We start from the raw sequence: 26,851 nt of genomic DNA, 5'->3' as shown, positions 1-26,851 counted from the left end.
AATCCAACCACATTTTAAATTTCATTTTCTGTCCCTAATAGCCCCTAATATAGTGCTTTGCACAGGCACAAAATAAATGCATAAGGATAATGACTGTCAGATTACAGTTGTAAGAAATAGAACTAGTCACCATTGCTACAGTAACATGGGTGTAGGATTCATGGATTCTGCCTTGAAAGCAAATGCTTGTTTTTCGTCTGTTCCAGAAAGATGCTGTGAAGCGAGTATTCTCTGGCATTCAGCCTACAGGAATCCCCCACCTTGGCAATTACCTGGGAGCCATTGAGACCTGGGTGAGGTTGCAGGAAGAGCATGGCTCAGTGCTGTACAGCATCGTTGACCTACACTCCATCACTGTCCCCCAGGACCCAGCCGTCCTTCGGCAGAGCATCTTGGACATGACTGCTATTCTTCTCGCCTGTGGCATAAACCCAGAGAAGACCATCCTTTTCCAACAATCTCAGGTCAGCTTCTCACATTAGAACCAAGAAAACTTGTATTTTCAAGGTATTTGAGGAAAACTTTGAAGGAAAGTTTATATAGCTCCTGTTTGTGATCCTTTTTAAAATTGTTCAAGAGTGACTTCATCAGCTGCTATGATTTCATCTTCATGTTTACCCTATATTCATATCTTTAAATGTTATCATAATGAAAATAGTATTTTTCACCTTTTCCTCCACTATTCTTGCTTCATGTACCAAAATGTTGCATCTCATTAGTACTTGTAAGTCTGAAATTGTTTTTCTCTACTTGGTTGCATCCAAACTACTGAATTCATACTGTTGACTAATCTCCTGGTGATCAAGGATAGAATTTAGCAACCAGTGGTTTTGCATAACTTCAATGTTGCTTTACTGGGTATTGCATTTGGAAGGCCTATTGGATAATTCCCATTGTTCCTTCTTTGTATAATAGCTTTTGAGAAGACTTGAGAGAACTAGTTGGGAAATTGGAAGACAACGTCCAGTCTCTTGAGTCCAAGCCAAGAAAGGCTTCAGAACAAAGCCAAAATATTTGACTGATATCATCACTATGATGAATCAGTTTACTCTTGGACGCACAGATAGCCTGGACCAGACAGGGCACTTAAGAGACTCTATAGCAAGGAAGATGAAAAATTTAACTGGATCATGCCCTCACTGCATATCCGCTTGAACCTTGTGACAAAGCCACAGCCCAGGAACAGTATGTTATACATGTTTGCTACATGTTAACATGTATGCATGTGTGGTATGGGTTATCCATGTGTGTATCTCCTGCCTTGATCATAAACTTCTGACAATCGCCGTTTTTATGTATGTGTTATCACCCACAGAACTTAGTATAATGATTCACAGAGAGTGACCCTTTAAAAAAAAATGTCAGAGATGAATATCTTTAAAAATAAATATATTTATCAACTTAAAACTTGTTTCCAGATTGGAAATAATGTGATAATAGAATCTGACCATTAAAATGTCCATAAAGGCAATTTACCTCCATTTCCTTCCTCACATTCAGTCAGAGAGCCTTTACGTACACATAACTTTTCAAATTCAATCTTGGACTGATCTAATGGTTTTAAATATATAAATATACTTGCTTATGTTGAGCAGATATGTGTCTCCCTATAATTTCCATCCACTCATTTTACTTATGCTCTCTAGGAATACATAGTAAATCAACTCTGTCTTCCACATGACTACTCTTGAAATACTCAGAGACATTTGTTACATGCTAGCCTTACCCAACAGGTCCTTACCGCATAGGTCTTACCTTCCTCAAGCTAGTTGTCCCACCTCAGGAGCTCTCTCGCCATCTGTTTGAAAGAAATGTGCCTGTCCTATTTCATGAAACAGTGTTTATTCACACTCTTTAAGTCTGTTTCTGACATCATAATACTGATCATCATTAGAACCACTTTGTAGGTTACCTGATACATTTTCACTTCATCTAAGCTGTTTTTGATACAAGCTCCCTTTTGATCCTTATGTGATACCATTTCTAAAAATCGTGTATTCCCAGTGCCTATTTCCATACTTCTGGAAGGCAAAAATATCTACATCTCCACAAAGTAACCAGTTGCCAGACTGCTTTGTTAAGTGATGTTTAAAATTAAAGGCTCATTTCAGCCACATCCGATGCTTGCACTTTGAGCTCATACCCCCAGGAATGATCACCACGTTATAATTTTTGGCAGTGACTTCTGCAAGCATCTAAAATTTGCAATAATTGAGGTCTCTTCTTCAACATGGTACTTTGTTGTTCAAAACAGCAATTGAAAGGGTCGCCCACAGTGTGGGAGACTTTGTAAGAATTCCCTCATAGATGAGGGATCATGAAAGTCACCTTCCTTTTGTTTTTTTTTTTATGTTATGTAATGAGCTCCTTGGTTCCCGTAGTGGTTGTGGGTCTAGGTCAGAGAGGGCAGGTCGCTGGTGTTGCCTGTTTCCTCAGTGGCCTCATGCAGCTCCACCCTGTCTCACAGGTCCCCTCCAGGGAGTTTGGGTAGCCTGCCAGGAAAATGTGAGGGAAGTACTCATCTGCCCACAGTCTACACTTTGTCCCACAAAGACAGTATGCAAGACTTCCTCAGGTGTTTTTCTGACCTCAAGACATATTTGGTCTGGGCCATTCCCTTTTTTAACTAAGGCAACCAACCTTAATACAACTCAGTGGATAGACTGGATATTTTATCAGGTTTTCTTTCCTTTCTTAAATATTTAATAAAGAAAAATTTAAATACGTATAGAAGAGTAGGGAGAATAGTGTACCGTACACCCCATCACTTACTAGCATTTTGTGATTTGTCTCATCTCACTTGTTTTTTGTTGTTGTTGAAGTCTTTTTTTTTTTTAAGATTTATTTATTTATTTGAAAGAGAAAGAGAGAGAGTGTGCACGCGAGGGAGGGAGGGGCAGAGGGAGAGGGAGAGAAAGTCTTAAGCAGACTCTGCGCTGAGCGTGGAGCCCAGTGCAGGGCTTAAAGGGGGTACTTGTCATGGGGCTCAATCCCACAACCCTGAGATCACGACTCTGAGTCAAAACCAAGAGTCGGATGCTTAACTGCCTGTACCACCCAGGTGCCCTGGTTGCGGTTTAAGTATTTTAAAACAGATAACATGGGGCGCCTGGGTGGCTCAGTTGGTTAAGCGACTGCCTTCGGCTCAGGTCATGATCCTGGAGTCCCGGGATCGAGTCCCGCATCGGGCTCCCTGCTCGGCAGGGAGTCTGCTTCTCCCTCTGACCCTCCTCCCTCTCATGCTCTCTGTCTCTCATTCTCTCTGTCTCAGATAAATAAATAAAATCTTTAAAAAAAAAAAAAAAAACAGATAACACACATCATGGCATTTCTGTCCCTAAATATTTCAGTGTGCCTCTCCATAAACTGAGGAAATTTTCTTACATAACCACCATACTGTCATCACACCTAACAAAGCTATGAAAATTCCATATGATCATCTAATATCCAGTCCATATTCAAGTTATGCTGATTCTCCCAAAATGTCTTTTACATCTGGCTTGTTTAAATAATGATCCAGTGAAGGTCCACACATTACATTTTTTTCATATCTTTTTATTTGTTGCTGAAGTTTTATTTTTATTTCCCATAAAGTTGATCCTGCATTTGAAAAGAATTAAAAACTTAGATTTTTAGGGGGCGCCTGGGTGGCTCAGTGGGTTAAGTGTCTGCCTTCAGCTCAGGTCATGATCCCAGGGTCCTGGGATCAAGCCCCACATCGGGGCTCCCTGCTGAACAGGGATCTTCTCCCTCTCCCTCTGCTGTTCTCTCCCACTCTCTCTCTCAAATAAATAAATAAAATCTTTAAAAAAAACTTAGATTTTTATACTTCCACTTTTTTCATGCCTTTGATATGTTAATCGGGTTTCCTTTTATTTAGTATAAAATTAGCTCTTTTGAACACAAAAATAAACCTTATAATTTTTTGTTCCTTTCTCTTTGTGCTGATGTATATTGACTGATGGTTAGTGGCTATAAACTACCATTCACATAGTTGCTCATCACCATTTTTGATAGTTTGAATAGAAACTCTGCTTGCCTAGTGCCCATAGAATGCCCGGACATCAGTCCCTTCAAAGCAGCCATGAGGCTTCTGTTGGTTCAAGGAGGATGGTGGGAGGGTCTTCCTCATGCTATATCTTGAAAGTATGAAGGCATGTACTGGATTTGCTTCTTAGAACCATTCTCAAGTAGGAGTATAATCGGATAAGCTAGTGTCCCTGAAACAGTGATTATTCTAGACAGCTGGCCCCATATTTGCAGTGTTCTAGTAGGTGGAAGAAGCCTCGTGGTGTCTGTGTTTTGTGTCTTATCATACAGTAGTTAACAACTGCCTTTGTCAGTCTGTGGAGTCTCTAATAGATGGAGACTGAAAAGAAAATACTCATAGCATTGTCAGATTTAGAAAAAAAAATGAGAAGTCATGTTTATTAGAAAACTAATATTTTTCAGTGTGTAAGATCTAAGAAGCCTTTCATGTATATGAACTCACTTTTAATCCTCGAAAGAGCACATGAGTTAGGCATTACTATTCTTTCACAGATGAATAAATTAAGGTATGAAAAGATGGAGTAAATTATAAAATGTCCTTAAAACCATCTCTGAATGGTGCCTGGTACTTAGTAAATGCTTAACAAATATATCTTCTTAATTTAACCAGAGGTCATCCAGGTGACAAATCCAGGACTCTTTTTTTTATTTTCTTCCTAAAACACTGCTTTTAGAAGGTGTTCTCATGGGAGAGAACCTTATGCTGCGCACCCCGCCCCCATGCCTTTGCCTCAGTAGCTGATGGCAGAGAGGCAGTGGAGAGCCGAGCTGACCCCAAGGTCCTCATTATTTCTTGCCTGGACACTCCTCTCACCCCCTTCACTCCTGCCTCAGGCTCTCGTGGCAGCAGCCCATCCCCCACACTGTAGCCATGCTCATCTTTTGACCTCAGATACCTCAGCACCTTTCTCCTTACCCTCAGGGTAAAAATCTAAGCTCAGTTTCTAGAAATCCCTTCAAGAATGAGGCCCCCTGATATAGATAGACAGATAGATACGATGGAATATTACTCAGCCATAAAAAAGAATGAAATCTTGCAACTTGCAACAACATGGATGGAACTAGAAAGTATAATGCCAAGTGAAAGAAGTCATTGAAAGACAAATGGCATATGATTTCACTTGTGTGGAATTTAAGAAACAAAACAAACAAGCAAAGTAAAAAAAAGACAAGCCAAGAAATAGGCTTTTTAAAAAAATTTTTATTTATTTATTTGTCAGAGAGAGAGAGAGCACAAACAGGGGGAGTGGCAGGCAGAGGGAGAAGCAGGTTTCCCTGCTGAGCAGGGAGCCCGATGCGGGGCTCGATCCCAGGATCCTGGGATCATGACCTGAGCGGAAGGCAGACGCATAACTGGCTGAGCCACGCAGGTGTCTCCAAGAAACAGACTCTTAACTAGAGAACACACTGATGGTTACCAGAGGGGAGGACCGTAGGGGGATGGGTGAAACAGGTGATGGGGATTAAGGAGGACCCTTGTTGTGATGAGCACTGGGTGTTGTATGTGTTTAATCGCTATATTGTACACCTGAAACTAATATAACTATACTAGAATTAAAATTTAAAAATTAAAAAAAGAATGACGCCCCTGAGAAATGAGAACATCAGGCCAGTGTTGTTTCCACTTCATCACTTTTTAGTCATCAGGTTATTTTTGTTCAGATGATCTGATTAACTTTTACTAATAACTCTTTAAAGCAAGAGTTGGGGGGTGGTTCTGGTTTTATTTTGAGAAAATATGATAAATCAGTTCTTATAAAGTGGATAGCTTAGAGATCAGTTTACATTTTAACATGGTTTTTTGTTAGTTCCTTTCTTCTGGGAGTTTTGTGATGCACGTTAGCATTTAATTGATCATTAAATATGTAACCGAGAGGATAGGAAATCAGAAAACAATTATACTTAAAGTGTTGTGAGCCAATGCCAGCTAAAATTAGATACACCTGCATTCCATGCCCCCCCCACATACTTATTTACAAGTAAAATTCAGAATTTTTGAAATTGTGAGTTAGAGAAAACTATTTTTTTATATTATATAATGTGCTCTTTTCATGTGTATCCATTGTGTTAAGCAAAGTACTTGGAGCTAAATATAAAAACTAGTTCCCCCAGGTGCTATTGTTGTACTGGGGAGTAAGTTCTAGCAATCATTTGAAGTAGGGAAAGAATTCAGCTGTGTTATAATGCTTATTTTACCAATGATTTTCATCTCCAATCCTTTGCATTCTTTCTCAGCAGTCTGACTGAAACAATTTAGACTTATTGAAGATTTTTCTCATTATTTTCTTTTTCTTTCTCTCCCACTGGCCTCTAGTCATGGTGCTTCCCCTAAAATATGTTTGCCATATGTGGGGAATTTTACAGAGCCTCTCCTCTGAAAGGTGTGTGTGTGCGCACGTATGTGTGTGTGTGTGTGTGTGTGTGTTTGAGAGGGAGAGAGAGAGAGGGTGATTGAGAAAGAGAGAGCTAGAGTGCGCGCCTGCCTGTGTGTGTGTTTGGCAGAAGTTTCCATCCCAATGCCAAAGTCAATGGTCTTTTATTTCCAGCAGGCCTGAGTGCATATCCAATCTGATTCCCACAGCTGTCTCTGAGGTGCACGTCTCCACTTCTTTAGTTGTTACTTTCCTTGTGAACTAATCACCGTGCAGATGGAAGATAGAAGCTGGAGTTCGTAGCTTTGGGCGCTGGCTTTGTGCCAAGGCTAAGAGAAAAGGACAGTTTTGACCAGCAGACATCATGTTACAGAGCATCCAGAACTGTCCGCAGAAGAGTTGAGGGAGGAGAATGGAATCCACAGCCTTGGAAGCTGGCTTCATTCTCTAGTTAGAGTTATGTTTTGTTTTCCAGGAAACTCAAATCAATGGTAATAATGATAATAATGGCTAATAATAAATAATAAGCAAGCTCTCACATGAATCCTGGCTCACTGTATACAAACAAAAGTTGTACCTGACCCATGTCCCATCTCTTAGAGATGTGAGACCAGCAGTACCTAAACTTGGATGGACAGTATCATGTTTTCACTTATCCTAGTAATTTTGGAAGCCTCTTTGAGTACAGATTTGTATTTGTTGGACTCTCAAAGTTGCTAGGCTACCAACAACAGGTGCAACATACAACTTATAATAGAAAGGAAGAAGGGGCCCCTGGCTGGCTCAGTCGGTAGAGCATGGGCCTCTTGATCTCAGGTTTGTGAGTTTGAGCCCCACATTGGGTGTAGAGATTACTTAAAAAATAAATTTAAAAAATTGTGAAGAAAGGACGCAAATGTCTGCATGGATTAATGGACTTGAGGAATCAATTTGTAAAATTGGCATTTCCTCCAGTTTCTCAGGAGAGACAAAGGATCTGAATGGCCCATGGTAGAAATAATAAAGAGAAGTTAGGAAAATCATTATACAACCAAGGTCCTCATGTATTTCTTTCCGAATTTCCACTTGCTGCCTCCCCAGAGGTAACCACAGTATTGAATTTGATATTCATCATTCCAATGTATGTGTTTATTTTTTTAAAAGGTTTTATTTATTTATTAGAGAGAGAGAGTGCAAGAGCGGGGGGTGGGGGTGGAGGGGCAGAGAGACTAGCAGACTTCTCGCTGAGTGTGGAGCTGGACACAGGGCTCGATCCCGGGACCATGAGATCATGACCTGAGCTGAAATGTGACACTTAACTGACTGAGCCACCCAGGCACCCCTCCAATGTATATGTTTATATTTTTATTGCATAGGATTTGGCTGTAACAGTCCATATTATTAATTTTGCATGTTTTAAAACTTTATATAAGTGGTGTCATGCACATAGCTTCCTACATCTGTATTTTTGTGTTCAGCATTACTTGGCTGAGATTTGTTCATTTTGACTGCTCTACAGTATTCCATTGTCTGGCTCTATCACAGTTTATCCATTTTCCCAGCAAAGAATATTTAGATTCTTTTCTCCGATTTTTTGTTATTGTAAACAATACTGTAGTGAGCATACTTGTATATGGTTTTTGTGGACACGTGAAAGACTTTTCTAGCTATACATACCTGAAGTGGAGTCATAAGGATATGTGACATGTACATCATCAGCCTTACTGGATATTGCCAGATTGCTCTCCAAATCGGTATCTAATTTACATTCCCACCAATAGAAGAGGAAGAGAGACATTACTCCTTGTCTACCATGTGAGCACACAGTGGAAAGGCAGTTGTCTGCACACCAGGAAAAGAGTTCTCACCAGAACCTGACCCCCCTGGCACCCTGAGTTCAGACTTCTAGCCTCCAAAATTGCGAGACAATAAATTTCTGTTGCTTAAGCCACCCACTCGTTATGGCAGCCCTAGCAGATTAATACAGAGCTACTCAGCCATTACCAGAGGTGGAAGGCTTGTTCTTGGATAGGAAATTCAATATTGTTAATATGTCAGTTTCCTCCAGTTTGATCCACAGATTCGTTACAATCCCAATTAAAATGTTGTAGATACTGACAAATTGAATCTGAAATGCATATGGCAATACAGAGAGTACTTAAAATACCCAAAACAATTTTGAAAAAGAAAACACAGTTGGAGGACTTAGACCACCTTTCTTCAAGACTTACTGTCAAGCTACAGTAATCAAGAGGGTGTGGTCTTGATATAAGAACAAACTAATAGATCAATGGAAAGGAATAAGGAATCCAGAAGTATACCCACATCCAGAAGCCAAATGTTTTCAACAAAAGTGTCAAACCATTACAGTGGGGGAAGGATAGTCTTCTCAGCGAATGGTGTTAGGTATCCAACTGGATATCTATATGGGGGGAGGGAATGAACCTTGGTTCTTCCCTCATACCATTCATAACAAAACAACTGAAAACTACCATAGATCTAAATGTAAAAGTGAAAACTATAAAACTTCTAGAGGAATTCATGGGGTAAGATCTTCCAGACCTTGAGGGTAGGCAAAGATTTCTCAGAAAGTACCCAAAAAGCATTTAACTTAAAAGAAAATGTTGATACATTTGACTTCATGAAAAGATAAAGCTTTTGTTTTTTAAAAGACACCATTAAGAAAATGAAAAGGTGAGCCATAAAGAGAAAATATGTGTAACACATAACATCTGACAAAGCTTTGTGTCCAAATGTATATAGAACTCTTATCCTGATAATGTAATAAGACGCCTGATGTTGTAATTGGTCACTGTATTTGAACAGACATTTCACAAATGAAGAAGTAAGCACATAAAAAGTTCAACATCATGGTCATCAGAGAAATGCAAAATAAAACCATAGGGATAAACCATTTCACCCACATGAATGACTAAAATTAAAAATACTGGCAATACTAAGTTTTGGTAAGGATATGAAGCAGCTCGAACTCTCATTGCTGGCAAGAGTATAAAATGGCAATTTCTTACAAAATTAAACATATACTTACCACATGACCCAGTAATAACAGGCCTAGGTATTTATCCATGAGAAATTAAGACATTGTCTACAAAATGACTTGTACACAAATGTTCATAGTATTTTAGTTATAATAGCCAAAAAAAAAAAAAACCAAAAAACCAAAACCCAAACATCCATCAACTGGTGAGTAGATAAACAATTATAGAATATTCAGTCACTGGAATACTCTTCAATAATGAAAAAGGAGTTTGTAACAACACAGAGGAGTCTCAGAAGTATTATGTTGATAGAAGCCAAGGACAGAAGAGTTCATATTATATAATTCCATTTATATGATATTCTACAACGGGCAGAATTAATCCATAATAACAGAAAACAGATCAGTGGTCTCCAGGAGCAGGGGTGTGGGATTGACTGCAAAGGGGCATGAGGGAACTTCTGGGGGACATTGACATGTTCTGTGTCTTGATTGGTATGGTGGTTACATGTGTAACCATGTGTGGTTGCACATGTGTGTAGATTTGTCAAAATTCATTGGACTGAACAGCTAAATAGGTCCATCTTACTGTATGTAAATTATGCCTCACCAAAGTTGATCTAATATTTTAAAAAATGTTTAAATAAGTTGTTATATCAAGTAGAAAAAAAGAGAGAAGCCCATGGAATTGTGTAGGAACACTACAGACATTTCAATGTAGCTGTCATTCAGACACTTAAAATGACACAGGCAAAATAGATATGGAATGAGAATTTCATATGATCTTTGAGTCATCCATTCACAGTGAAACCAAGAAGCAAACTGCTCACGAATTTGGTAAGTAAACTAATTATTTGATTTGTTGATATAGCATGTTCCCTATGCTTCTTCAAACGTTATAGATTTTATTTTATTTATTTTTTATTTTTTTAAGATTTTATTTATTTGACAGAGAGAGACACAGCAAGAGACAGAACACAAGCAGGGGGAGTGGGAGAGGGAGAAGCAGGCCTCCCGCCAAGCAGGGAGCCCGATGCGGGGCTCAATCCCAGGACCCTGAGATCATGACCTGAGCCGAAGGCAGACGCCTAACGGCTGAGCCACCCAGGCGCCCCAAATGTTATAGATTTTAAACCAGCCAGAAACACTGTGAAACCAAGTGTAACCATTGACCTCACTCCAAGGAAAGTATGAAAGAGAGCAGTTTGTTTAGGACAGTGCTTTGAATTAGATTGAAGGGATTTTAACTGCCAAGAATATCAGGAAATTTTAGTCAAGAACTAAAAAGAGCTTAAAATAAGAATTTGAAAACCATCGGGCATCTGGGTGGCTCAGACGTTTAAGCGTCTGCCTTCAGCTCTGGTCCTGATCCCAGGGTCCTGGGATCGAGCCCCGCATCGGGCTCCCTGCTCAGCAGGGAACCTGCTTCTCCCTCTCCCTCTGCCTGCTTCTTCCTCTGCTTGTACACACTCTCTGTCAAAAATAAAAAAAAAAAAAAAGAATTTGAAAACCATCTTATAATGATTTTCATTATTTTTGTTGTTTTGAAATTGATGTCTTTCCTTGTCTAAACATTATTTATCCAAATCAAAACAAAAAATACCTAGCGAGAGCCCATCTGTTACAAACGCATTTTCTTTTTTTCTTTTAAGATTTTATTTTTAAGTAACCTGTACACCCAGTGTGGGACTTGAACTTACAACCCCGAGATCAAGAGGCATGGGCTCCATAGACTGAGCAAGCCAGGCACCTCTACAAACATATTTTCTACTTCTTTGTATTATATCACAGGATTAAGAACACAGCTCAGTGTTTGTGTTTTTAATGAAGTGCCATGTGACCTCTTATCTGGGCTCAGTCTTTTCTTAATTCTTAAACATCGTTACTTCTCTGATGCATTAATATATTGACCACTTCTTCCTTTTAGGGTTTTCTCTTGACTCCAATGATACGGCAGTAACATGTTTTTCTTCTACTTCTCTTGAGAGTTCATTTGTTTCCTTTATTGACTCCTCTTCTTTAATTCCCCAGAAGTTCTGTCCTGAGATAAAAATCTCTATATATGTATTCCACCTTCCTGAAGTCTTACCTCCTTCCATAACTTTCAGCCATTTTCTCTTCCGACCTTTGTTGCTAGCCCTGACCTTTTTCCTTAATTCTAGACTTGCACTTCTAGCTACCTTCTAGACATCTCTATCTGGATATCTTTTCCAACTCTCAACTTTAACATATCTGAGGCCAGAACTTTCCTTTTTACCTCTGACCAGCACCTCCACCTGACTTTTTAAAATAATTTGAGGTGAGATTCACATAACATAAAATTAGCCATTTTTTCCTACCTTGAGAAATAGTTTTCATCTATATTTTTTTCTTTACATAGCCTTTAAAAAAATTCTGGTAAAATACACATCATGTAAAATTTACCATCCTAACCATTTTTAAGTGTACCATTCAAAAGTGCTAAATATATTCCCATTGTTGTGCAACCAATCTCCAGAACTTTTCATCTTAGAAAACTAAAGCTCTCTTCCCTTGTGATCCTCTGTCTTGTTTCTTAAACTTCACATATCTGTGAGATCATGTGATAATTGTCTTTCTCTGATTGACTTATTTCACTTAACATAATACCCTCTAGAGAGGAAAAAATGAAACAAGATGAAACCAGAGAGGGAGACAAACCATAAGAGGCTCTTAATCTTAGGAAACAACTGAGGGTTGCTGGAGGTTGCTGGAGGGAGATAGGGTGGCTGGGTGAATGACATTGTATGTGTTGTGGTTAGCGCTGGGTGTCATGTAAGACTGACGAATCACAGACCTGTACCCCTGAAACAAATAATACATTATATGTTAATTAAAAAATAAAAATTAAAAAAATAAGAAAACTAAAGCTGTATACCCATTAAACAACTTCCCATTCCCATACCCGCTCCCCCCCGCCCCCGCCAAGCCCCTGGCCACCACCTTTCTACTCTCTGTTTCTATGAGTTTACTCCAGGTAATTCATATGAGTAAAATCATATAGGATTTGTCTTTTGTGACTGGCTTATTTCACTTAGTATAATGTCCTCAAGGTTCATCTATGTTGTAGCATGTGTCAGAATTGCTTTTGTTTTTAAGGCTGAATAATATTCCATCATATGTATATACCACATTTTGTTTATCCATCTATCTGTCAAAGGACATTTCAGTCGCTTCTACCTTTTGGCTATTGTGAACAATGCTGTGGTGAATATGGGTGTACAAATATCTTTTGAGACCCTGATTTGAATTCTTTTTTGCTGGATCGTATGGTAATTCTATTTGTAATTTTTTGAGGACCACCTTACTGTTTTCCATAGCAGGTGGACCATTGTGCATTCCTACCAACAGTGTACAAGGGTTCCAATTTCTCTGTCTCTCCAACACTTGTTATTTTCTGTATTTTTTTAATTTGCTTTTGATAGCAGCCATCCTAATGGATGTGAGATGACATCTCATTGTGGTTTTAATTTGCATTTCTGTAATCATTAGTGTTGTTGAGCATCTTTTAATATTTTTGTTGGCCATTTGAATATCTTCATTGGAGAAATGTCTATTCAAGTCCTTTACCCATTTTTAAAATCAGATTGTTTGTTTGTTTGTTTGTTGAGGTGTAGGAGTTATTTTCTCCTGTTTTGTAGGTTGCCTTTGCACTTTGTGTTCTTGATGAAAAAAAGGTTTTAATTTTCATGTAGTCCAAAAACTCTCCATTGTTTTATTGGATCTAAATTCCCAGGGCTTTCAGATATACCCACATAGAAATTTAAAATAGAAGCTTACTTAAAAAAATAGATTTTACTGAAAATAAATAAACTGTCTGCCATCAAATTCTGTACAAGGTAGCTGTCTTATCCTGCCTCAACGTAGGTAATTTTGGGAGTTGCTTGTGGTAGATTGTGATTGTTTTAATTATTCATGTTCATTTCCTGAAAGAACAGGGATCAGCCAACTTTTTGTGGAAAGGCATAGATAGTAAATATTTTAGGCTTTGCAGGCCACATGCAGTCTCCATCACCACTACCTCTTCTCCTTTAACTCTTCCTCTTTTGCCTTCTCCTTCTCTCTCTCTTTTATTTGACTACCCTTTAAAAATGTAAAAAACCTGGACTGAATGAAAATAATCCACAGGCCACAGTAGTTTGCTAAGTCCCATGTATGAGGATTATATGTCCTCATCCATTACCATGTGACTATGAGTGCATCCTATAAGAGAAGTGTCTCTCCCTACCCCACTGATGTTGGGCTCATCCATATGACTTGATTTAGCCACTTGAAAGTGAGTGGGCATTTTGTACATGATGCCTAAGCAGAATGTTTAAAAGCAATTCCATGTTTGTTCTAACTCTGCTACTCTTTTCCTCTGTCCTAAGAATGGCATGTTCCAGGTAGGGAGTACTCCTTCAGTTTGGATCTTGGAATGAGAAGGTGTATAAAGCAAAGTTATAGCCAGCCTACAGCTACCAATATGTAATGTGTATGAGAAAGAAACCATTACTGTAAGCCATTTATATTTGGGGTTATTTGTTACTCAGCATAGCTTAGAAATAGCTGACTGATATAATGCAATAGATTTTTTAAAAACATATATACACAAATACACATATACACAATCAGCAATAGAATTTAGATGGCTTTTAACTCAACAGCAGACTGATAGAAGCTATTTATTTAGCTTTGGAAGTATTGGACTAAGAAAAAGTATAGAGCAATCCAAATGTGTACATAGAAATGTTCATTGCAAACGTAAATACTGACAGTAGAAGAGAGTGGGTGAGAGTTTATTATTGATAACATAATTCTTTTAATTAAGATCAGATCCCCAAACAAGGTTCTTTTAAGGGGATTTGTCATGGGGATGATAAGCATCCAATAAAAATAACTCAGCATGAAATTGCTCATTTCGAGAGGATATGATAAATGGGAACTTGTGAGTCTGAATAGTCTTCCACATGTTCTAACCAAAATTTATAGGACCTGATTCCTGGGAAGATAATGTTTATATGGGAAATAGTAAAATTGTAAGGGGCACTGAGGGTATCTTAGACATTTGATCCAGTATTTACTGAACCAGCTCATTGCTTGAGTGGGTTTGATTGATATCTAGCAGCTATAGCTTTGGGAATCATGGTATTCCATACTCTTTTTGTTAATTATATATTTTTGAAAAAAAATTTTAAATGCGGCAAAATACAGAGAACAATGTAATAAACATTCATGTTTCCAACAGCAAGGGTGAATATTGTTAACATTTTTTCATATTTGCTTGACTTTCTTATATTAAAATAAATATAATAAAAAATAATTATGAAGGTGAAGGCCCCTTTAATCCTTCCCCTTGCCTACTCCCTGTACCCCTCCTCTGTGCATCCCTTTTCTCTCTCCCCAGGCAACCAAAATCGTGGATTCGGCATGTATCAATGTAGGCAATTTGTGATACCCGTTTTCATGTATAATTTCATGAACAATATATAATATTTTTATTTGTGTGGTTTTAAAAAATTTTATAAGTGATGCCATATTGGAGTACCTTTTAGCAATTTTCTTTTTTCATACAACAGTGTGTTTTTGTGATCTCATGTTTATGCATATAAATCTAGTTTGTTTCTTTTATGTATTGTATAATATGCTATTATATAAATATGCCACACTTTATTTAGACATCTCCCTATTAATAAATCTTTAATTTCATTCATGCATTCATTTAACAAATATTTATTGAGCATTTTCTCTGTCTTGGATACTCTTCTAGGTACTCATGTTGTATCAGTGAAGAAAGAGACAAAAAATCTTTGCCACCATGGTACTTACATTCTGTTGGGGTGCACAATATAAATAATAAGTATAATAAATTAGCCAAACATAAGGTATATTAGAAGGTGATAGATTATACAGAAAAAAAATTAAGGGATATTAGGAGTGCCGTTGAGGGAAACAGATGTTTAAACAGTGCGGTCTGGGTAAGCCCTCTTAATAAGATGGTATTTGAGCAAAGACAAGGAGAAGGAGTTAGCCACGTGGATATCTGGGGGAGGAGAATCCCAATCACAGAAAAGAGCCAGTGCAAAGCCCCTAAGGTGGGAACATGCTAGTGTACACGTTCAGGGAACACAAGGAGACCTGCATGGCTGGAGGAGAGGGAGCAAAGGGGGAGAGGGGTGGAGGATTGGAACCACAGACATTACAGGGTTGAATGGGAGGAGATGATAGTGCCTGGTCTGATAGGCCATTGGGAGGACTTCGGCTTTTACTCAGAGGAAATGAGAAGTGCAGGGTTGTTTTTTTTTGTTTGTTTCTTGGGTTTTTTTTTTTTTTAAAGATTTTATTTATTTATTTGACAGAGAGAGAGAAACAGCGAGAGAGGGAACACAAGCAGGGGGAGTGGGAGAGGGAGAAGCAGGCTTCCGGAAGAGCAGGGAGCCCGATGTGGGGCTCGATCCCAGGACCCTGGGACCATGACCTGAGCCAAAGGCAGACGCTTAACGACTGAGCCACCAGGTGCCCTGAGAAGTGCAGGGTTTTGACCAGAGAAGTCACATGATCTACATCTTTAAAGGCTTGCTTCTGCTACTATGTTGAGAATAGATTGTATGAGAAGTCAGTGGAAGCAGGGAGCCTAGTTAGCAAGTTATTACAGTAGCCCAGCTGAGGGTTGTTGGTACCTGGGCCAGCACACTGGGGGAAGTGGTAAAAAGCGGTAAGATTCTGAATATGTTTTGAAGGTAAAATTAACAAGATTTGCAAATGGATTAGACATGGAGTGTGAGAGAGAAAGAGGTGTGTGAATGTCTCCAAGGTTTTTGTCTAAGTAACTGCAAGGATGGAGTTGCCACCAACAGAGAGGACAACCGTGGACAGAGCAGGTTCAGGATGGAGGAGTGAGAGTTCAGTTTTGGAGGTATTGAGTTTGAGGTGTCCACTAGGTCTCCACGTAAAGATGCTCAATAGATAGTTAGATATATGAGTCTGGAGTTGAGCAAAGAGGTCTGGCTGGAGTTATAAATTTAAAAGTCATCAGTTATTCGGATTATAGTTAAAACCATGATTGTATCTAAAGCCATGATAGGAGATGAAATTGCAGAAAGAGTGAGTGGAGAAAAGAATAGAAGTAAGAAATCAAGGACAAAAACCTGGATGTCTGCAGTATTAAGACAATATTTTTAATGTATTAATTAATATCAATATAATGTTAATGGTTTATCCTAGCCACTACCCTTACTAACAGTGGTGTGTGGTTGTAGTGGGGTGGTAGAGGTGAAACCCTGACTGGGATGGGCTGAAATGAGAAGGAAGTGGCAGCTCTCGTATCTTTATCTTTCTTCATTGATGAGAACCCATTCTCCCCACTCACCATTTTGAAAGATCTGGAGTTGACTTTGCCTTGAGGACCATGTGTTCCCGTATGGAGGAAAAGAGAGATCATGCTAAAGATCAGAAAATCTGGATTCCTGTAACGATGTTACCTTTATAGCCACAGGATAATTAATTGCGGATGCCTCAAGGGATGGTTGTGATGAACTGCACCGGGATAGTTATTGAAACTGTTTACTGAGATACATCATACAATTCACTCATTTAAAGTGTAAATTTACTGGTTTTCACAGAGTGGTGCATCCATCAATCATCACAACCAATTTTAGAACACTTCCGTCGCTCCAAAAAGAAACCCTGTGTTCATTGCCCCCTCTACCCGCTCCCTGGCAAGCACTAATCTACTTTGTCCCCTGTGGATTTGCCTTTTCTGAACATTTCATACAAATGGAATCAAATAGCATCTGTTCTTTTGTGATTGGCTTCTTTCATTTAGCATAATGTGTTCAGTGTTTATCCATGTTTTAGTATTATCAGTACTTCATTCGTTTTTATTGTTAAATAGTATTCTGTTGTATGGATATACCACATTTTGTTCATTCCAGTCAACAGACATTTGGGTTGTTTCTGATTTTAGCTATTATGAATAATGCCACCGTGAACATTTGCGTAATGTTTTTTGTATGTTTTCAGTTATCTTGGTATACACCAGGAGTAAAATTGCTGGGTCATATGGTAACGCTGTATTTACCATTTTGAGGGACTGCTAAACTGTTTTGAAAGTGGCCATGTCACTTTGTATGAGGGTTTCACCACCAATGTATAGGGATTCCAAGTTCTCCCTTCCCTTCCCAAACTTGTTATTGTCTGTCTTTTTTTATTTTAGCTATTCTGGTGAGTGTGAAGTGGGATCTCAATGTGGTTTTGATTTATATTTTCCTAATGACTAATGATGTTGAGTCTTTTCATAGGCTTATTGGCTATTTGTATACCTTCTTTGGAGAAATGTCTTTTCTAATCCTTTGCTCATTTTTAATTGGCTTTATTTCTCTTTAATTGTTGAGTTATAAAAGTTTTTTTTTTATGTTCAGGATACAATTCCCTTATGAGATGTAGGATTTGCAAATATCTTCTCCCATTTTGTATTGACTTTCACTTTCTTGATGGTGTCCTTTGAAACACAAAAGGTTTTCATTTTGATGAAGTCCAGTTTTTTTTTCTTTTATTGCTTGTGCTTTTGGTGTCATATTTAACAAACCATTGCTTAACCCAAGGTCATGGAAATTTACTCCTCTGTTTTTTTGTAAGCATTTTATAGTTTTGGCTATTTATGTCTGTGATGCATTTTGAGTAACTTGCTATAAATGGTAAGAGGTTGGGGTCCAGTCCAACATCATTCTTCTGCATGTAAATATGTGCGTGTAGATATTCACTTATTTCACCACCATTTGTTGAAAGATTGACCCTTCCTCCATTGACCTGTGTTAGCACCTTTGGTGAAAATGGATTGACTGTAGATGTATGGATTTACTTCTGGACTCTCAGTTCTATTCTGTTGATCTACATATTCTATCCTTATACCACTAATAGTGCCTTGTTCGATTATTATAGTATTATACTGACTGATAGTTGGCTGTTAAACCAAGCTTGCATTTCTGGAATAAATCCCATTTGATCGTGTTGTGTAATTCTTTGTATATGTTACTGCATTTGGTTTATTAGTATTTTGTTAAGGATTTTTGCATCTCTGTTCATAAAGGGTATTGGTCTGTAGTTGTCTTTTGTTGTGATGCCTTTGCCTGGCTTTGATATCGAGGTAATACTGGCCTCTTAAAATGAGGAGGAAAACATGCCCTCCTTTTTTTTTTTTTATTTTCTGGAAGAGATTAGGAAGAATTGGTATTTATTTTTTAAATGTTTGTTAGAATTCACTAACCCCGCACACACTTAGCGTTCCTTTTTCTCATTGCTGTTTAGTGACTTTTCTGCAGCAATTATGTAAAGTCTGTCTTCATTGTCATGTCTGGCCACTGCGGTCTGTTGGGTTAGCTTAGTATTCAGGTAACAATTGACCAGACATTTCCAAATGCCTGGATCCTGTATTTTTTTCAATTTTTTTTTTAGATTTTATTTATTTGAGAGAGAGAGAGAGATCACAAGCAGGGAGGAGGGGCAGAGGGAGAGGGAGAAGCAGACCCCCCTGCTGAACAGGGAGCCCAATGTGGGGCTCGATCCCAGGACCCTGGGATCATGACCTAAGCCAAAGGCAGATGCTTAACCGACTGAGCCACCCAGGCGCCCCTTGATCCTATATTTTTGACCCTTTGCTGAGGGGTTTACATAGGGCCTCAAGGTGAGCCAGAGGTGAAAGATCAGGGTCTTCTCAGGTCTGTCCTGGACATGTGCATAGCCCTGGACATGTATGTGTCCTCTTAGATGGCCCATGAATATGTCAGGTTTTTCCAAAACACCCGATGGGCATATCATTTCTTTAAGTTTTTGGCTAGTCCCTGATCTTCCCCTCCTGGTATCAGCACCTCAGGCAGCTGCAATATTAAATCATTGCTGCTGATTATTTCTGGAAAATGTCCTATGGATAGGGTTTTTTCCACTGAGTGAGCTCTAAGTGAGGTCAGATAACAACACGCTCTGCAAGTGGGGTTTTCCCATGGAGCTGTCAGCTCAAGTAGTGACAGTTCTCTGCGGATGAGAATGGTCTTTTTGAGAAGCTCCAAACCCAGTCTTCTCTTTCCAGTGGCTGCTAGGCTACTGGTTTTCATAGCTACCACAGACATGGGGCAAGGATGATGGGAATAGGGTGAGTTAAAATGCCACAAAACGCTGTTGCTACTGAGATTCAGATGTTTTTCTTAAATAAGTACCCTTTACATTATTGTAGGCCTTTGGTTAATTTTCCAGAGTTCTGTAAAAATTGACTTTGACAATTTTTGCTAGTGTTCTCATTGCTTTTATGGAGGAGCCAATTTTCAGAGCTTGTTACTCTGCTATTCCAGAAGGCCCTCCACCTTGTTTTAAACACCCCAAACATTTTAATTTTTATCTTATTCGAGACCAAATATAGTTAGATTTTACTAGCCTTTTATCTGTTTTCACAAACTGAACACACCTGTGAACTTGTACCCAGAATGTTCTTCATGCCCCTTTCCAGTTACTAAGTATCCCTCCTCCAAGATAACCTGTTTTTAAACTTGGTATAATTTGATTTAGTATATACTTTTTTGTGTCTGGCTTCTTTCACTCAACATAATGTTTATGAAATTCATTCACATTGTCGGATGCAATTGTCCATTCATCCTCATTGCTCTAATATTCCATTGTATGAATATGCCACAATTTATCTATTCTACTTGGGTGGACATTTGGATCGCTTACAATTTAGAGTTGTTACAATGCATTCTTGCACATGTATCTTTGTATATATGTGTACATTTTTGTTAGATATATACCTAGAAATGGAACACCTGGGTCATTTGTTTATATGAATGTTAAATGTTCGTGGATACAGTCAGTTTTCAATGTTGGTATACCAATTTACATTCTCACAGTAGTGTGTAAGTATTATATTTACTCAATATCCTTGCCATACTTGGTATTATTTGACTTTTTCATTTTAATCATTCTGCTGAGTATGTGTGGTATCACATTATGACTTTAATTTGAACATAATGCATTTGGCCCATTTTCATAGTGTTATCTGCTTTTTTCTAATCAATTTGTAGGAATTCTTTTTTTTCCTTAAAAATTTTATTTATGAGAGAGAGAGAGAAAGAGAGCATGAGCTGTGTAGGGGGAGAGGGAGAGGGACAAGCAGACTCCTCACTGAGTACAGAGCCTGACAAGGGGCTCCACGTGGACTCAATGCCGGGCTCGATCCCAGGACCCCAAGATCATGACCCGAGCTAAAGTCAGACCCTTAACCAACTAAGCCCCCCAGGCACCCCAATTTGTAGGAATTCTTTACATATCCTGTATACCAATATATTCTGTATGGGTTTACAAATATTTCCTTCCACTCTGTGACTTGCCTTTTTCCTCTTTAAATGTTGGTGTTTGATAAAGAGAAGTTATTAAATTCAATGTAATTTTATCAGTATTTTTTGCTTTATGTTTAGTACTTTTTGGATCCCGTTAAGATTTTGTACTGACTCAAGGAAATCAAATGCAATCAACTGATTTAATTTTTTTCCTGTAATTTTTTTTTGAAAAATCCTATGATTTATGCAGAACATTTTAGTCTCCCTTGAAGAACAGCAGTGCTTTCCCAAGAGTATATTTTTTGAACAACTCTCCTCTTGCATTTACAAAAGCATCCACCAAACATCAAACCTTATATAACTCCATTCCAGAAGATTTTTTGTTCTGTCCTATCAAACCCAGCAATTCCATTGAGTATATTTCTCATCCCATTTGTTCCTACTCACCCATCTGCTTTATTTTCAGAGATAACAGAACCTAACTAATTAGATGTGAAGTTCTCTAACTTTCTGCTCTCCACTCCTATCTCATAAGATAGATCCTCATCTGTATTTAATTCCCCTCCCCCTGCTTCAGTGGAAGACATTTTATAGAAAGTAGGTCTATCCCACCTTAAAAAAATAATAATAAATTTTTTTTATTCTCTAACCCGTGCTAGCTATTCCCATCTCTCTCCTTCCTGAAAAAAGAAATATCTTACATATTTGATAAAATTGCATGGAACTAAATATACCCACACAATGAATGCATGCAATACTGGTGAAATCTAACTAGGGCAGATGGATTGTATCCAATTCAATTTCCTGGTTGTGATATTATAGTATAGTATAGTATAGATATATATAGTATAGTATATATATGTGATACATAGTATAGTATAGTTATGCAAGATGTTGCCATTGGGGGAAACTAGGTGAAGGTATATTGGGTTGCACTGTATTATTTCTTACAGCTATACATGAATCTACAATTATCTCAAAATAGGAAGTTAAAACAGAAACCTTTCTAAAAGTTATCTGTAATAATAACCACCATTTATTGAGTTCTTGCTGTGGGCTAGGTACTGTTCTAAGCACTGACAGGTGGTTACTATTGTTAACTTCATGTTATAAATGAGAAAACTGGGGCACAGCGTGAAGCCGCTTTACAGGGTCACCCAGCTCATAGCTGGCAGAGTTAGCAGTCAGATCCAGGTAGCCTCATTCCAAAGGCAGAGCTCTGAGATGCTCTGCTCTACTTGTGTATCTGTCTTCGTATCCTGTCACACTTCAGCCCACCCCTCTATAATTTAGCTTCTCTCCCAGTCACTCCCCTGACTCTGCTTTGCCTGGATCACCGATAAGTCTGTTGCTAGGGGCGCCTAGGTGGCTCAGTCAGTTAAGTGTCTGCCTTCAGCTCAGGTTGTGATCCTGGGGTCCTGAGATCGAGCTCCGCATCAGGCTCCCTGCTCAGCGGGGAGTCTGCTTCTCCCTCTTCCTCTGCCCCTCCCCACCTCCACCCCCCCCCATTTGAGCTCTCTCTCTCAAATAAATAAATAAAATCTTTTAAAAAAAAATGTCTGTTACTAAATCGAATGGGTTCTTTTTTGGTCCTTACCTTTCTTCCTGCAGCCTTTGATATTGTTCATACATTCAGTAAATATTTATTGAGCACACTGTGCCAGATTGTTTGATGGCAGTGAACCAACCAGGCAAAGCTGCCTGCAGCTGAAGGATGTGTATGTCTTTACTCGGTACAGTTAGGGAGTCAGAATCTTCGGTCACTGCTGACTTGTTTGTGGGTGGTCATCAAGCCACCTTCTGTGTTCCATGTTTTTTTTTCCCCCCGCCCATGGCTAAAACAGATCATATGGTTATTTTTATTTGTTTTGCAACATGTAGTCAGAATTACTGTATTTAGATACCATTTTCACTTTTCCCCGGATAGAAATCTGAACCTTTCTGAGCAGTTGTCATGAACATGGATAAATTAAGAGAGCCAAATCCTGAACTATACTACCCCTTCCTATATAATTATTATTTTTTTTAAAGATTTTATTTATTTATTTGACAAAGAGAGATACAGCGAGAGAGGGAACACAAGCAGGGGGAGTGGGAGAGCAGGCTTCCCACCGAGCAGGGAGCCCGATGCGGGGCTCGATCCCAGGACTCTGGGATCATGACCTGAGCCGAAGGCAGACGCTTAATGACTGAGCCACCCAGGTGCCCCCCCTTCTTATATAATTATTAATGATAGATTATGAAAATCGCCTTTGCCTTTTTCCTGCCTTTTTCTGTATAAGAATAATTTAGATTAATTTTATGCCCCCTTATTTGGAAATACCAGGAAGATCTCTACAGAATATTAAATAAGTTTCATTCTCTATGTTCAAATAAAAAGCTACTCCGAGGAAAATACTTGATTTCATGAAGACATCATGGTAGCTTCTTGCATATCACCAAAACTGAGTACTTAAGCCTGAGTCGAAGGGAAGGAGTCATCTTGTCTCCTTCCACATATGCATGGTTGTTTTCTGTATTTTCATTCCTTTCCCTAATTCAGTAAAGAAGAAAAAAATTTCTCCTACTTCTTCATGCCAAAAAAACAACTCTTGTTTTATTAGTTCTAATGGGAATGTGTTTTGCTTGATGATTGGAAGCAAACATAATCCTCTTGCTTCCATCCAGGGTAACTGTTTTTGTCTGATAGCTGTTTGTTTACAGCACAAGTTAGCAATTTGTATGGACAGCGCTGCTCTGAATGAAACCCAAATGCCCCTTGGAAGAAAGAAGACGGATTCAGCCCAGCAACTTGCAAAATTTTAAAAACAATTCCTTGTCAAACATGTGAAAAACAACTCTTCTCTCTCCACGACTTAAGGAAAAAAATGAGAAACTATCTTACACCAGATGGTGATTCCTTGCTAGTAAAATAGGCCTGGGCTGACTCGGCTCCATCCCTTTATGTTCCCTTTGCAAAACCCACAAAGAACACATTTGGGGCCACTTTTCAGAGTTGGCAACAGTCTCTGCGTTTTAAGGAAATCATATGGACACACACACAAAAAAGCCACAATGGATGAAGGGCTCGGGATCCCCAGAGTCCAGAAACGGATACATAGGCCTTAAATTCTAGGTCATCAGTTCGAACCTGGCCTGGACCCAAGAATATCCCATCTGTTGCCAGGTTTGGTTACTTGATTAAATTTGGTTAAAACAAATTGAGAAAAGGTTATATTTTCTTGTTGACTAAACCTCTTTTTTAAAAAGAAGAAGAGGAAGAAGGAGGAGGAGGAAGAAGTTGAGGAGGAAGAGGAGGGGGAGATGAGGAAGAAAGAAAAAAAGAAAGAGAAGAATTGAAACTGTAAAAAAAACACTACCCTTTGGGATGATAAAGTGATTCTTAAATTTGAAATTACTGCAGGTCTAAAAGATTCAATCATTAATTTTAAGGCCAGTACCTTTCTGTACTATATACATGTAAGGTATTAGAGTGGCTTTCATATATTTAGACGTTATTTAGAGAGGATTTGAATGTGTGTGTGTGTGTGTGTTAATTACCTTAGCTTTTTAAAGCTGGAATAGATGCCTCAGGGCACAATGAGACCCTCTCCCTGAAGATGTTGAAGCAGAGTCTGCTCAGCCACTTGCTAGGGATGTTGTGAAGAAGATTTCAGCACTAGAATAATTGTAGTTTTAAATTTTTCTTCTTCATCTAAAATCCCATGCATTATGAATCAGTCCCCTTTGCCTGTCATTTTTTAAATTACCTTGATTTGGGGTATTTCCAGCCACTTGAGGTAATACCTGTTGTCTGTTTAGTTTTGCCTTATTTGCAAGAAACCATTGACTGCCTTCACTAATGTCCTGTTTTATTTCTTTAGGTGTCTGAACACACACAATTAAGTTGGATCCTCACCTGCATGGTCAGATTACCCCGGTTACAGCATTTACACCAGTGGAAGGTAAATGCCAGTGATCTGATTAATAAACAAAAAGGAGTTCAAAGTCCCCGCTATGACTATTTTTTTCTTCCCCTGTTTATTTTTGTGTTCTGCTCTGGGAATCCTGAGTTTAGTGGCCTCCCTGGTCTGTTACTCACTAGTGGCCCGAACAGCATCTTATTAAATGGAAAGTAAGAGGGTTCTCCAGGATTCCAACTTAAAAACAGGGTAAAAATATCCACATTATTAACTGTTTGATTTTACCTGTAGGTCGAATCAGAGTGATCTTTGGATAGATTTGGTAATGACTTTGGACCTACCACATTATAATTAACAAACAATTGCAATTTCTGGATTACTGGACCCCAAAGTTGCCTGCCATCGCCATGTAATTAGCCAGCAGTAAGTCTGGAATGTTTTCAGTGTGTGGAGAAGGAACAACATATTTTATTTAACATTTAAACAAGTTGAGTCCAGGCAACAGTTCAAACCCACAGCAAAATTGAGGTTGTACTTTTTCTAGGAAGTTCAACTGACAAAGATAAATTGGATAATTCATAGCACTTCATTTCCATTTATTTTTGCAATTGGATAACCTGAGGGTAGGTAGCCCCTAAGTGCGTCAACACTAAATTTCAGTTTCAAGCTTCTTTCCAGCATATTTTTAGGGCCGTTGGTTTCTTCAAAAGCTGGTTCAGAAGCCTCCAGATCCGTCGCAGAGAGAAACAGAGCTTCTAAAGTGACCGTGCCGAAATAAGAGGTTAAGTGGTAATGCTGCAGAATCATTACCTGCCAGGGATTAGAAACAAAATTTTGTAATGTTCTCTACCATATTTTGGTTTCAGCCAAGACTTTCTCATTTTATCAAAATACTCTAAGTTGAATACTGAGATCCTTTTCAGAACTGAATACTAATTTAATGGGAAATGTTCCCACTTTAAAATCGTGTCTGAGGACCTACTGATTAACACATGACTAGAGAATGCACTAACTCAGGTTTCCCCCACTATTCAAAACTAGAGCATCCCAATGAAACTGTTCATAAACCAAAATGGAGTAGAGCCAAGAAACAAGTACCATTTCATAAAGGCAAAAATCCTCTTCTGGTTTCTTTCAGTTACTGAAAGCAGGCACTAATACATGTCTTTCGGAAAAGCAAAGTGGCAAAATGAGAAGTTTCAGGTAGCAGGGGAAACCTATATTCTGGAGAAGCCTTCCCACCAGCCTGTGATTTTTTTTTTTTTAAAGGACTATTTATTTTTTTTTAGAGAGAGAGAAAGAGTGTGAGCAGGGGAGGGGCAGAGGGGCTGGAGAGACAGAGAAGCAGACTCCCCACTGAGCACAGAGGCAAAGCAGGGCTCCATCTCACATCCTGAGATCATGACCTGAGCCGAAACCAGGAGTGGGTCGCTCAACTGACTGAGCCACCAGGCACCCACTGTGATATTTTATTTGTGGGAAAAAACGTGGATTTCAAATGCCAGCCTTATCCTAGAGCATGTTACTGCCTTCTCAGGTCATTCCTTCCTTAGCAAATACCAGCGGTGCCTTCTGCAACTCTCATACCACACGAGGGGCTGGAGGTACAGCAGTCGACAGGACAGACGGACGCACCCACTTTCATGAGGCTTGTAGTCTCTTTGGGCAGAGACAGTTGCACAAGCAGTCAAGAAGTGTGAAAAGTGATCAGAGGGAGGGGTCCCAGTACTGGAGGAGGATCTAAGAGCACCTAGCTTGGTTTTGATTGGGGGGAATAGTAGGGTAGAAAGGTGGGGTCAGGGCTGCTGAGGTCACGGTTATTTGGAGGATTCCACAGGGGGTAACACAGATGGGAGGCATCTGGGGCACATAATAGGCACTCATTAAATATTAATGCTCTCCACATCTCCCCTCTTCCTTTGTAATTTCAAGACCCAGTGTTCTAATATAAAAAGACTATAAATCTCTGGGAACCCTCCTACACTGTTGGTGGGAATGCAAGCTGGTGTAGCCACTCTGGAAAACAGTATGGAGGTTCCTCAAAAAGTTGAAAATAGAACTACCATACGATCCCACAATTGCACTACTGGGTATTTACCCCAAAGATACAAATGTAGGGATCCAAAGGGGTACATGCACCCCGATGTTTATGGCAGCAGTGTCCACAATAGCCAAATTGTGGAAAGAGCCAAGATGTCCATCGACAGATGAATGGATAAAGAAGAAGTG

The 26,851-nt window shown here is 38.9% G+C and overlaps 1 protein-coding gene across 1 annotated transcript in view; it reads left to right on the top strand.

Annotated features, from left to right (window-relative positions):
* The window catches only part of WARS2 (tryptophanyl tRNA synthetase 2, mitochondrial), an 86,456-nt gene that overhangs the window by 40,507 nt on the left and 19,098 nt on the right, over positions 1-26,851 (top strand). The window contains exons 2-3 of the mRNA XM_006732359.3: positions 207-464; positions 24,584-24,664. Of these exons, the coding sequence (XP_006732422.1) occupies positions 207-464; positions 24,584-24,664 (339 nt within the window). The remainder of the gene's footprint in view (positions 1-206; positions 465-24,583; positions 24,665-26,851) is intronic.

The sequence above is a fragment of the Leptonychotes weddellii genome, chromosome 4, assembly GCF_054177405.1.
Source record: "Leptonychotes weddellii isolate Sample4059 chromosome 4, ASM5417740v2, whole genome shotgun sequence".
Taxonomy (NCBI): domain Eukaryota; kingdom Metazoa; phylum Chordata; class Mammalia; order Carnivora; family Phocidae; genus Leptonychotes; species Leptonychotes weddellii.
Note: the sequence above shows the minus strand (reverse complement) of the source record. Positions and strands in the feature narration are given on the sequence as shown.